Below are 13,603 nucleotides of genomic sequence, written 5' to 3'. Positions count from 1 at the left end.
GGTGTAATGGAGGGGCGGCAACTAGTTTCACGCTCATACTTGTGGATTTCCGTGATAACAGCACCTCCGTCTCACCTGCAGTTCATATCAGGACTGATACACGTTGTTGGCTACCATTTTTGTTCACTATTATGCTCTCCATTTTATCGCATTACCGGTGCCAGACTCAGTTTTCTCTCTTTCCATGTTGTATTATAGACTATAGCAGCTTTTTAAAAAGGGGTTTCCAGCTGTCAAATCATCCATTCACTATTTTAAGTCATCCACTATTTAAAGGGGTATTCCAGCCTTATACCTCTTATCCTCTATCCAATTGATAGGGAATAAGATGTATGATCCCAGGGGTTATATGATCCCAGGAGTTTGATCTCGGCGGGACCCCTGCAATCAGATGTATAAAGCTGAAATACCCCCAGTGGTACCCTGCTAGCCTCTGTTCAGCCTCTGCCACAATGAAGATGTCTCATGCCAAGCCAATCACTGGTAGAACTGGTTATGTGTACAGCTCCATGGAACTAAGGGCACAATAAAAATAAATAATAATTATTTGCTGTAGAGTACTTGCATCGCTGTTGCAGTCATCTTGACTTTCTATGGTAGCTTTTCCCAACCAGGGAGCCTCTAGCGGTTGCACAACTACAACTCCCAGCATGCCCGGACAGCCTTCGGCTGTCCGGGCATGCTGGGAGTTGTAGTTGTGCAACCGTTAGAGGCTCCCTGGTTGGGAAACACTGGGCTATATGTTATGGAGTTCACACGTCAGTAGACCACTTATTTTTTTCCTATAAAATGACCCCACTAATATATATGAATTCTATACACACGCACACATACTTATACCTATTTTTTCTTTTTTTTTTTTCTTTTTTGGGCAGTCAGAGGGATAGCCCTAAAAAGAGGTGTCGGCATTTATTAGAAACTGTGATAGAAGTAAAGAGCTTTCATTTAGTCATAAGACGCCTGACTCGTAAATGACTCATGTGTGTGATGAATGGGTGTGGTATGAAGTCTGCTCTCTGCTATTTCCATTCCTGTTAACGCCAAAATGATCTCTTTGTTTATTTGTAGATTGGCCCGGCCCGATTCCGAGCCCCTGAGCTGCTGTTCCGACCAGATCTAATTGGGGAAGAATGTGAGGGAATCCATGAGGTCTTAGTGTTCGCCATTCAGAAGTCAGACATGGACCTAAGGCGAACTTTATTCTCCAACATTGTGTTGTCTGGAGGATCCACTTTATTTAAAGGTGTGACAAAAGGCATTCAATACAATACTGCAAGAAACTGTGATACACATTAGCCTGGCTGCACATTATAGAGTTAACGTTATACAGCAGCTTGAAATTTTATGCCAGTGCTTGTAATCCCATTTCCTGGTAATTGATGACACTAACTACGTTATATGGTTTTTTTTGTTCCTATATTTCTTTTATATATCTTGGCAACTCAACATCAATGTAGGATTAGTCATTTTAACTTCCTAAAGATCTGCAGTGTAAGGGTAGGGTCACATCGAACGGATTCACAGTATAATTTACGCAGCAGATCCACCGATGACCCGACCCATAGTGTGCCTCCAGCTGTGGTCACCCCCTGCCCTGCCCCCCGGGCCTGCGAGTCGCCGAGTGCACTGCAGTGTACTCGGACATTGCGGAACAGCCACGATGTCTGAGTACACTGCACATGCTCCTGGCTATTCGCAGGCCCCTGAGTGGCCGCTCGGAGCGGCAATTTTCCGCTGCGAGCAGGCCAGGGGGTGGCAACAGCTGGATGCACACTGAATTGGGTCACTGGCAGATCCTCGGCGTAAAATACACTGCAAATCCATTACGTGTGACCTTACCCTTACAGTACATGGTATTTATTGGTTATTTATTTTTATTTTAATTGGTCTATAGATTGTGACTTTTTTTACTGTACATGATCTTTGGCAACTTTAGTGTATGCTGTAAGTGACCGCTATAACTGTTTTGCATTTTACTTTTACAGGTTTCGGGGACCGACTTCTAAGTGAAGTAAAAAAATTAGCACCAAAAGATGTAAAAATAAGGGTAGGTTGTGCCTTTTTTCTTTATGCTGTACATATAGTGTTGGCAGATTCATCTGCATGATCCTCATCTCCCCTGCCATCAGGAGAACCAGAAGCCCCCATAAACACTAGAATAAAAGGTTATTCTCTTTCTATTATAACATTTGATTTTTCCATTTCAGATATCTGCTCCTCAAGAACGATTATACTCTACATGGATTGGGTGAGGAGACATAGTTCATGTATTACCTGTCATTCTAACATCTTTATTATCTTAAAAAGTAGAATAGAAGGGCCTTACCCTACCAGCATCAAATTGCAAATACATTTGTGTAGCACATATAGAGGATGTTGTAGAGCAGTGTTTCCCAAGCACGGTCCTCAAGTCCCCCAACAGGTCATGTTTTCAGGATTTCCTTAGTGATATAATGTCAGTGAATCGGGCATCACCACAATTATATCACCTGTGAAACGCTAAGAAAATCCTGAAAACGTGACCTTTTTGGGGGCCTTGAGGACCGCACTTGGCTTGGGAAACACTGTTGTAGGGAAATGTTGGTGCCCAGGCAGATCCCATTATTTAGTTAGCTGGGATGGGGCCCCTGTCCTAAGAATAAGAAGTCCCAGATTCCAGTTTTGCCCATGTGTTTACAATAAATAAATAAATATAATATTACGCTTCCCTGTCCATGTATCTCGGCCGTACAGCAATATCCATAATATGGCGCCCTGTAGTGATCATCACGGTGCTATAGAGGAGGCAGAGTAACGTTTATGTCACATGGTTGTCCATAAGGCGCCATAATATGGAGGCATGAGCTGTCATGAATATCAGAAATACCTACAGTATAAGGATTAATATGGTTTGGGATAAAAATGAAGAAAGATGGCCATACCCTTTAACTTTATACCATCTGTGGGTTTGCTTACTTTTTGCTATGTTGGTGCATGCTTTTCAAACCATACCTTTTGTCTCTAAGGCTGGGTTCACACCACGTTTTGTTAAATACGGCTCCCATATACGGTTGGGAGGAGGGGGGCGGGGCTTAATCGCGGCGCCCGCACTAAGCCGTATTCAGGAACCGTATTTAATGTATGTCTATGAGCCGACCGGACTGAACCGCAGCCTCCGGTCGGCTTAGTTTTCGGCCGTATGCGGTTTCCCGACCGCAGGCAAAAATGTGGTCGACCACGTTTTTGCCTGCGGTCGGGAAACCGCATACGGCCGAAAACTAAGCCGACCGGAGGCTGCGGTTCAGTCCGGTCGGCTCATAGACATACATTAAATACAGTTCCCGAATACGGCTGAGTGCAAGCGCCACGATTAAGCCCCGCCCCCCCCTCCCAACCGTATACGGGAGCCGTATTTAACAAAACGTGGTGTGAACCCAGCCTAAGTCATGTCCCCTTTTCAACCAAGGTGCATAATTTGTCAAAAACACAAATACTTATGAGGGAAGATTTATCAAAACCTGTCCAGAGGAAAAGTTGCCCATAGCAACCAATCAGATCGCTTCTTTCATTATTAACAAGGAGTCTGGAAAATGAAAGAAGTGATCTGATTGGTTGCTATGGGCAATGTTTCCTTTGCACAGGTTTTGATAATTTCTCGCGCCCTCCCATAGACTTGCATTGAGGGGGCGTGGTCGTGACATCAGAAGGGGCGTGGCTGTGACATCACGAGCATTCACTTCGCATCGCCAGTCATCCGGCACAGAGCGAAGTTCACTCCGTGCACCGGATGTCTGGGGTGCTGCAGCAGAGATCGCGGGGGTCCCCAGAAGCAGGACCCCCCCGATCAAACATCTTATCCCGTATCCTTCTGATAGGGAATAAGATGTCTAGGGGCGGAGTACCCCTTTAACCAGCCCTTTTTAAAGAATCTTTGACTTTTTTCTTTAGTTGAGGAACCATTTTAAATGTTTCTTTCTTTTCCCCCTCAAATTCCTTTTCCAGTGGATCCATTTTGGCCTCTCTGGACACCTTCAAGAAAATGTGGGTCTCAAAGAAAGAATACGAAGAAGACGGCCCCAGAGCTATCCACAGGAAAACCTTCTAACGTCCAGACAGACCAAATCACTTTATCTGTCCACTTCAGTTTAAAACTCGCTTTTTGAGTATGAGAGTATGGTCGGAAGGTGACTGGTGGGTGGGTGTGTATGTATGTGTCTGTATGCGCTCTCCAGCATGCCAAGAAGTGGTCACACGAAAGGTAAAAGATCTGACATTGTAAAGACCAGCAGAGAGCTCCAAGGAGAGGAAAGCCTTTATCCCATTCCTATTTATGTGTATTACGTTGCGCCAGGGTTCGTATATTGGTCAGTTGCGAAAAATTCTTTTTATCGCGTTATAGCCAATTTAACCATAACAGATAACCACACGTAAGTTAAAAGATCCATGTTGCAATGGATCGAGACCTGTCCAGTTCTGTGATCCCCCCGCACTTATACTGCCACACAGGCCTCCAGAATTGCATTTTACTTGACTCCACAGAGGAAAAACTGAAACACGTCAAACTCGTTTAAACCCACATGGATTTTGGAAAATGTTTCTATTGCATGGAATAAAAGAACAGTATAGTTATATAGTTAGACATTTTTGGATTTTGTCTTTGTTATAGTGTCCTTGTCTCTATGCCTGTCTGCCGGTCAGTGTAGGTTACATTGCAGGAGAAAGCATCGCTTCTGTTCCCTTTTATTTCTGTTCTTCAGGCATACTCGCCTTTTACCATCTGACATCAGGCATGAAGGGATGAAACTGAACATTGAGCTCTACAGTCCCCAAGGCCGCTGTACGGCAGGAAGTATGCTGCGTGGGTGCGATTTCAAATTGGACCCTTGCATGTTACTTATGGGGTACTGTATGGTGGCCCTTGGCAGCTGTAAACCCCCCCCAAATGCAGTGGCATCTTTTCAGGGAAAATATACTTTAAGGGTACGTTCACATGAGCGGATTTACAGCGTATTTTACGCTGCGGATCCGCTGGTGAAGGCCCGCTCTATGCTGTCTTTACATGTGCCTGCTCGTAGCGGCAATACGTTGTGACGAGCAGACACACTGCAGTGATGTGCGCAGCGTACTCGCACATCGCAGCCGCTCTCCCTGCTCTGAGGTAGACAGAGAGCTCCCACGATGTGCGAGTATACTGCGACTTGCACATCGCAGTGTGTCTGCTCATATCGACGTATTGTCTGCTCGTAGCGGCGACGTACCCTAAGGGTCTATTCACACATACAGTATTCTGCGCGGATTTGATGCGCAGGATTTCAAGCTGTGCTCAGTCATTCAGTTTACATTGAAATCTGCAGCAGAAAATCCTGCGCATCAAATCTGCACCGAATACTGTACGTGTGAATAAACCCTAAGGGTACGTTCACACACGCAGATTTTCAGCGTATTTTATGCTGCGGATCCGCTGGTGAAGGCCCGCTCTATGCTGTCTTTACATGTTCCTGCTCGTAGCGGCAATACCCCGCTACCAGCAGACACACTGCGATGTGCGAGTCGCAGTATACTCTCACATCGCGGGAGCTCTCTGCCTAACTCAGAGCAGGGAGAGCGGCCGTGATGTGCGAGTACGCCACACACATAGCTGCAGTGTGTCTGCTGGTAGCGGCGTATTGCCGCTACGAGCAGGCACATGTAAAGACAGCATAGAGCGGGCCATCACCAGCGGATCCGCAGCTAAATCCGCTGCGAAAATCCGTGCTGGTGTTTGAGAGAAAAAAACAAAACACAACTAACTTATGTAAGAGTCAGCACTATTGATAGGTTGTGTTTTAAAGGGGTACTCCACTGCCCCAGCGTTCGGAACATTTTGTTCTGAACGCTGGGTGTGGACTGTGGGGGTGGTGACATCGCAGCCACGCCCCCTCAATGCAAGTCTATGGCAGGGGGCGTGACCACTGCCATGCCCCCTCCCATAGATTTGCATTGATGGGGTGTGGCCGACCCCCGCAGCGCGCACACAGTGTCTAGTGGAGTACCCCTTTACTGCAAACGTGGGTAAGCTACAAGACCAGAGACGGCGTACAAAGTGGCTTTTGCTTTTTCCCTTTCATGCAACCCCATTACGGCTTTTGCACATACTTGATTTTTTTGTATGGTTAAATGCTTGTAAAACATCAGGAATTTCAAGCATTTTTATTGTTACATTTGTAACATGTTTTAATGACCCTTTTATCAAGCGCAAAAGAGGGGTCTGTGTGTGAGGGGGAAAAAAAAAAAAAGACCTTCCCCCAAAACTCTGCATACAGTGTCTTCCATGTTTCCCTATAGACTGTAAAGTAACGTCTAACCTCTCTGCTTGTGCCAGTGAAATCCCTGCTACAGAACATCGGCCTTAAAACAATGCTGGATTATTAGGTGCTTGTAGAACTAGAAGTCCCAGAACTACTGATGGGCCGCAGTGTGTTGCGTTTTAGTTGCTATTTATTGTGTCATATGAAGCACACAGTCCATGATACCACTACGTAGTAATGCAGCCTTGGTGAACAGGTCAGTCTTGTTCTATACGTCTTCTTGTTTTATCATCGATACCACATTTGCCTTTAAAACTTTGATTTTGGTTGGAACCACTGAGTGTTATGTCGGCGATACTGAAAAGCACCGATCTGCACGACATAAGTTTGTTTAGTCTCTGTCTCCTTTGTTTAACCCTCTCACAGTTGTCTACAATGTATGTCCAGATCTAATAGTGATAATCTCATTATACAGACAAGGCTTGCATAGGGCTGCCAGGTCCCTTCCTTTCAGCATGTATCTTATCTGCTCTACAGAAATGCCACCCATATCTCCATCACTGATAAGACTCTTAATACTTTGTATATACTTATTTTATATGGAACCTAACACTTCCTTATATAAGTGCTCTTGAAGAACATAAAATGGCCACTGATAAACATCCACCAATTATTGCCCTTATTACCCAGCTGTACGAGATATATATATCCTATTTAAATCTGCATTACGTTGATAAATCAATCTTGTACGTTAACCTTGTACTTGTGACAGCAGTTAGTTCCAGTATCTAACTCATACTGGAACTGTGAGTTAAAGGGGCACTCCACCCCTACACATCTAATCCACTATCCAAAGGATAGAGGGGATAAGATGTCTGATTGCGGGGTCCTGCAGCTGGGAATCTCTGTGCAGCACCCGACATTCTAAACAGTATGTTTAGAAAGCTGGGTTCGGGGCTGTGGTCGTGACATCATGCTACGCCCCCTCCATTCATGTCTATGGGAGGGGGTGTGATGCCATCACGCCCCCTCTCATAGACCTGAATGGAGGGTATGTAGGGTGACGTCACGGCCCCAAACCCAGCATTCAGAACGAAAAGTTAAGAATTCCGGGGTGGCGTGCAGGAGATAGTGGGGGTTCCCAGGAGCGGGACCCCCACAATCAGATATCTTATCCCCTCTACCCTTTGAATAGGGGATAAGACGTCTAGAGGTGGGGTGCCCCTTTTAAGGAAGCTTAGATAAGGTGAGCTGTTTTCCATAGATTACCGGGACATGAATAGCAGAGGTCCCCCCACCAATGGCTATCCAGGCATTCTAAGAGTAGTAGTTGGAGGCCACTATCCTACATGTTAACGATAAGAAGTCATCCTATGTGATTTTGATCATACAGAGCTGCTATGTTCATTAGAATTATTTCCATGGGAACTGTTCCCTAGATGTCAGAAAGTCTACACTTTTGGGTTGCTAACAAACAGCATCCTGATCTCAGCTTTGGATAAAAGTGCTAACCTATAGGAAAACCATTGGTGACTACTAGATCAGTGGCCATGTCTGATAACTAAGAATAGCGTATATCCCTTATGTGTCTAACCTGAAGCTGCAGATGTTTTACCTGTGTATTTATTGCCTAACGACTGCGTTCATATCCCAACACTAAATCCTGACATCATTTATGTCAGCGCAGCGCTTGTTTTGGAAATGTTATTATGTATCGATATAGGATTATTTAAACCCCCTTTGTCCTTTCCCTAAGGGATTGATGTGTATCAGTCATGTCATGGAGTCCGTGTAGATGGAACATGAAAGCTGATCTTGTGTACAGCGTACTGACTGATCCTACGGTTTATAACGTTTGGCGACACATTTAGATTTGCAATTTGTAAGGTTTGTTTTAGGATGCGTTCACACGGCCGTCTGTTTATTTTTTCTGTTTTGTTTTTTAATCCCCGTTTAGAATACTGCGTGTGCCGTTTTTTGCTGCCTTCAAAAAAACGGAAATGAGTGCAGACGGGTACAAACAGATGTAAACTGATTGTAAAAAACGAAATGCCTTTTGACATGAATGGGATTTTTTTTTAAAACAGTTTTCCGTTCTTGCAGGCTGTAAACAGAAACTGTTTTAAAAAAAAAAATCCCATTCATGTCAATTTTTTTTACAATCCGTTTACATCTATTTGTACCCGTCTGCACTCCTTTCAGTTTTTTTGGAAGGCTGTAAAAAAACGGCACACGCAGTATTTTTTCTTTCGTCAAAAAAGCGGAAGAAAAAACATACAGTAAATTTAACATTGAAGTTTATGGAAAACAGATGAACCTTTTTAATGTCATTCGTTTTTTTTTTTTTATTCGTTTTTCGATCCATTTTTATTTCTGAGCATGCTCAGAACACAATTTTCTGGGGGGTTTATTAACTAAATAATGGATATAAACGTCCGTTTGCATGCGTTGTTTTTTTTAAAGTCCGTTTTTATTTTTGATGGAGAAGGGGACGGGTCTAGACGGCCGTGTGAACGCAGCCTTACCAAAATTGACCCTCATTTCCTTGGAAAAGTCTGGTATGACAGTCCGAGGAGACCCCAGTCTCATTCCAGACCTCTCAGGGAATTGGAAAAGCTGAACTTCTGCAAGAATAAATTGCTGGATGATTCTTTAGATTTGCTTTTTTTGAATCTTGCTATAAATTCTCCGTTTGTATTTATCAGCCAGGACCACTGCTCTCTGGAAATGGTGGGGTTAAAAACTCCACAACCTGCAGACAGAGCTGTCATTGGGCTTATGGACCCCAGTAGATTGTTTTAACTCATTTCTTTCTAGAGTGCAGAGCTTAAGGCAGTGTTTCTCAACCAGCTTGCCTCCAGCTATTGCAAAACTACAACTCCCAGCATGCCCGGACAGCCTTTGGCTGTCCGGGCATGCTGGGAGTTGTAGTTTTGCAACAGCTGGATGCATACTGGTTAGGAAACACTGGTCTGAGAAAGATGATCAGTTGGAAGAAATTCAAAGTCATTGACTAGATAAGAGCATCATCAGATGAGCCAATATATATGGCATGTTATTGGAAATTTGGCTGCTCTATGATCCTTTTATTAAATAAAAACTGTTCCTTGTGCCCATATCGAAGTAGAGTAAGGAAACACTGAGCTAAGGTACAGCCAAAAAATCTGTAAACAGTGCCACTCTTGGCCAGGGGTTTTGTCTGGTATTGCAATTCAGCTCCATTTAATGTGAACCTGTCAACTGTAAAGGGGTACTCTCCCCTTTTTCTATTTTTTAGAACTGGTGCCAGAAAGTTAAACAGATTTGTAAATTTCTTCTGTTAAAAAAAAAAATCTTAATCCTTCCAGTACTTATCAGCTGCTGTATACTACACAGGAAGTTCTTAAATTATTTTTTGAACTTTCTTTGTCTGACACCTCTGTCCATTTTAGGAACTGTCTGGAGCAGGACAGATTTGCTCCTAGTCTTGACAGTTACTAAAATAGACAGAGGTGTCAGCAGAGAGCACTGTGGTCAGACAAAGAAAATTCAAAAAGAAAAGAACTTCCTCTGGAACATACAGAGGCTGATAAGTATTGGAAGGGTTAAGATTATTAAATAGAAGGAATTCACAAATCTGTTAAACTTTCTGGCATCAGTTGGTTAAAAAGAAAAAAAAAATTACCAGTGGAGTACCCCTTTAAGAGCTGCAGACACTGTTAGGGTGTAAAAGCAAACGGAACCTTTTACTGGAGTTGATAATATTTGCTAAAGTTATAAAATCTTTTCATTTCCCAGCCAAGAGTCAAGGAGGTGGAGCTACTCCAGTCTGGCACGCCTCCTCCTCTCAGCCCCTGCTTGATTGACATACAGAGCTTTGTACAGGAGTCAATGAAGTCCTGGGAGGAGAGTATGGAGGTGTGCCAGGCACCCGAGCAGCTCGATCCGCCTCCTTGACACCTTGTTGCCAAAACCATTAAAAAAATGTATTTCTCATTCATTGTCATCTCCAATAAATACCCTAAGCCTAGGTTCACACTACGGAATCTCTGGGCAGAATTTCTGCTGGAGACTAACCCGGCGGCACTAGGGCCACACACTGTATTGCCGTCCCCATAGAAGGCAATGCATTTCTGGGTAGATATTTTGGGAGATCTGCTCAGAAATGCATTGACATCTATGGGGATGGCAATGCAGCCCGTGCGGTCCTAGTGCTGCCGGCTAAGTCTCCAGCAGAAATTTTGCCCAGGGATTCCGTAGTGTGAACCTAGCCTAACAGCTATCAAACAGTGTCTGCAGCAAATACAGTGGACAGATAGATGCCCTTTAGGTTGACCCCTATGCTGAGGATAAGATAGAAGTAGGTGATCAGTGGTGGCCCAACTACTAGGACCTCTACCCATCATAAAGAGCAGAGTTCAGTTGTCTCCTCTGTGACTGGAATGACTGTGCTTGACGTCTTCTTCATTCTCTGAACATTGCTGAGCACTGAACTCAGCTAATATGCTTTAAGTCTTAGAGTCAATGGAGCAGTGTGTACTTGTTGCAGTGCCATGTACTAGGACAACTGCACACAATTCTGATCGTAGCCGGTCCCTTATGACCTTGTTACTCCATTTTCTGTGGATAAGGGAACCTTTAATCTTATCATACCCTCTTTTAAAGGAGAACTGTACTGAAACAAACTGGGCTGCAAAAACTAAAACAAACTCACCGGTGTCCCGGTCCTGGTCTTCTTCCTGGGGACGGTGAGTCATACTGCACTCAGCATATCGCCAACCGCAGCGATGTCCCGCCTTGGCCGGTGCTAGGCTGAGCGCACTGTCATGTAAGGAGCCTGGGCTCCTTCCTCACCTTCCCTAAGAAGAGGACCAGCACCGGAGGACTGGGACACCCATATCGGCGCAACGGGGGAATGTCGTAAGGTTTTAAAAAAATTTTTTTTTAAAGATTTTGCAGCCCAGTTCTCCTTTAAGTGAATTGGATGGTGTTTTGACACAAGGCACAGCCTTCGGATAATAGCGGTGCTGTGTTGCTGGGGGAAAAAGAAAACCAGAACTACTACTAAAAGATTATACAAGTTTAGATGTTATCGGTTAGAAATTTGCTCATGCCCTGTAATAGAGTATCCACATTATATCCAAGGTTCTACTGTTAAAATATCTAATCTGTTTTCCTGTGTATACTTGGGTGTCAATGGTTCTCAAATGACAAAGGGTAGGGTCATACATGCTGTATTTTGCTGTGTATTTTCTGCAGCTGCTTTTACTTCCCATTGACTTTAGTGGGTAGGAAAATATGCAGCAGCAAAATACAGCATGTGTGACCCTCCCCTAAGTGATATGATCGCACAATAATCCCATTTTACTATAGTTGTATTGGTGGCCCCCCATTTGCTTTGTTTATGGCCAAGAGGCAGAGTATGTATGTGTGCAGGTATCTCTAAGACCCTGGCTGTAAACCCCCACTGAGCGGCAACTGTCCCGTCTGAGTAAATGTATGGGATAATATTATTACGGCTCGGACGTCAGTCAGTGAACGCCTTCATGCCAAAACTGCATCCGTGTGCTCTGCTTAGTAGTTTCTATCATAAGACAGCGAATAGTGTTTCCGTTCAGTTTCGTTTTTCCATCTTTTGTAACAAATTGACCAGATCCTGTACTGTGCACAAGTAAAATGGTGTCAGCTGGTGATGCCCAAAACACATAAAATCCTGAAATAAAATAGAATCTTATTCAAAAAAAAAAAAGTGTCGTGTGATGAGTTGTAGCGCGAGCGAAGAAACAGACATATGCACCACAATGGACGAAAATAGATTTTTATTTTATGGCAAATCATGACTCGCGTGTGAACATGGCAGTGATACAGCTCCCATACAAGTCCTGAGATGAAATGAGGTATATACATTCTCACTGCTAAATCTGTGGGCTGGAGAACCATCAGTCCCCAAATGCGGAATTTACCAAGTACACTTCATGATTTGCATTGCTTTATTGTTAAAGAAGTTTAAAAGAAGAAAAAAAAAAAACTCTTCTAGATTTAAATATAATAAAGATGGCCATCAAGCTGCTGAGATTTATCCCTGGTTCACATATTCTAAGGGTCTCTTCACACGGCAGGATTTCCACCTCAAATTAAAGGGGTATTCCATTAAAAAACTTTTCATATCAACTGGCTCCAGAAAGTTACAGATTTGTAAATTACTTCTATTAACATTTTTTATTCCTTCCAGTACTTATCAGCTGCTGAAGTTGATTTGTTCTTTTCTGTTTGACCACAGTGCTCTCTGCTGACACCTGTCTGTACAGAGTAGCAGCAAATTCCCATAGCAAACTTCTCCTGCTCTGGACAGCTCCTGAGACAGACAGAGGTGTCAGCAGAGAGCACTGTTGTCATACAGAAACAACTCAACTTCAGCAGCTGATAAGTACTGGAAGGATTAAGATTTTTTTAATAGAAATAATTTACAAATCTGTTTAACTTTCTGGCACCAGTTTATAAAAAAAAATAGTTTTTCACCAGAGTACCCCTTTAAGCTCTGCACCAGCTGATGACTGTAGATAATGGGAAGTAAAAACAAAGCAAACCTATGCCAAGCATTTCTGTCTCAGCAATGTTTTGGTGGAATTCATCAGCAATCTAATGCCTATAGTGGATTGGCTATTAGAGAGAGGACATATCTGCCATGTTTTACTTTTACAGCTTTATCCTCCTTCTCCAACTGAAGGGAGAATAATAAATTATTCTGATTTCACAGAACAGGGCATTCTGCTGACTTCTATTAGTTAAAGGGGTACTCCGGTGAAAACGTTTTTTCTTTTAAATCAACTGGTGCCAGAAAGTTAAACAGATTTGTAAATTACTTCTATTAAAAAAATCTTAATCCTTCCTGTACTTATTAGCTGCTGAATACTACAGAGGAAATTCTTTTCTTTTTGGAATTCTCTCTCTGATGACCTCACTAGCACAGTGCTCTTTGCTGACGTCATTATAATAACTCTTTATTTATTGTTGTCCTTAGTGGGATTTGAACCCAAGGAAGAAAAAGAATTCCAAAAAGAAAGGAATTTCCTCTGTAGCATTAAGCAGCTAATAAGTACTGGAAAGATTAAGATTTTTTAATAGAAGTAATTTACAAATATGTTTAACTTTCTGGCACCAGTTGATTTAAAAGAAAAAAGGTTTTCACCGGAGTACCCCCTTTAAACCCCTTTTTCAACCAGGGTGCCCCTAGATGTTGCAAAACTACATCTCCCAGCATGCCCGGACAACCGATGCCTGTCCGGGCATGCTGGGAGTTGTAGTTTAGCAACAGCTGGAGGCACCCTACTTGGGATACACTGGTTTAAACCAAGGAG

The 13,603-nt window shown here is 43.3% G+C and overlaps 1 protein-coding gene across 1 annotated transcript in view; it reads left to right on the top strand.

Moving 5' to 3' along the window:
- ACTR1A (actin related protein 1A) overlaps positions 1-11,992 on the top strand; it is a 33,948-nt gene extending 21,956 nt beyond the window's left edge. Inside the window, exons 8-11 of the mRNA XM_056529608.1 lie at positions 1,069-1,243; positions 1,986-2,047; positions 2,208-2,248; positions 3,982-11,992. Coding sequence (XP_056385583.1) covers positions 1,069-1,243; positions 1,986-2,047; positions 2,208-2,248; positions 3,982-4,084 — 381 coding nt within the window. The 3' untranslated portion in view covers positions 4,085-11,992. The remainder of the gene's footprint in view (positions 1-1,068; positions 1,244-1,985; positions 2,048-2,207; positions 2,249-3,981) is intronic.
- Positions 11,993-13,603: the final 1,611 nt, after the last annotated feature.

The sequence above is a fragment of the Hyla sarda genome, chromosome 7 (genome assembly GCF_029499605.1).
Source record: "Hyla sarda isolate aHylSar1 chromosome 7, aHylSar1.hap1, whole genome shotgun sequence".
NCBI lineage: Eukaryota > Metazoa > Chordata > Amphibia > Anura > Hylidae > Hyla > Hyla sarda.
This window is presented reverse-complemented; position numbering and strand designations above follow the sequence as displayed.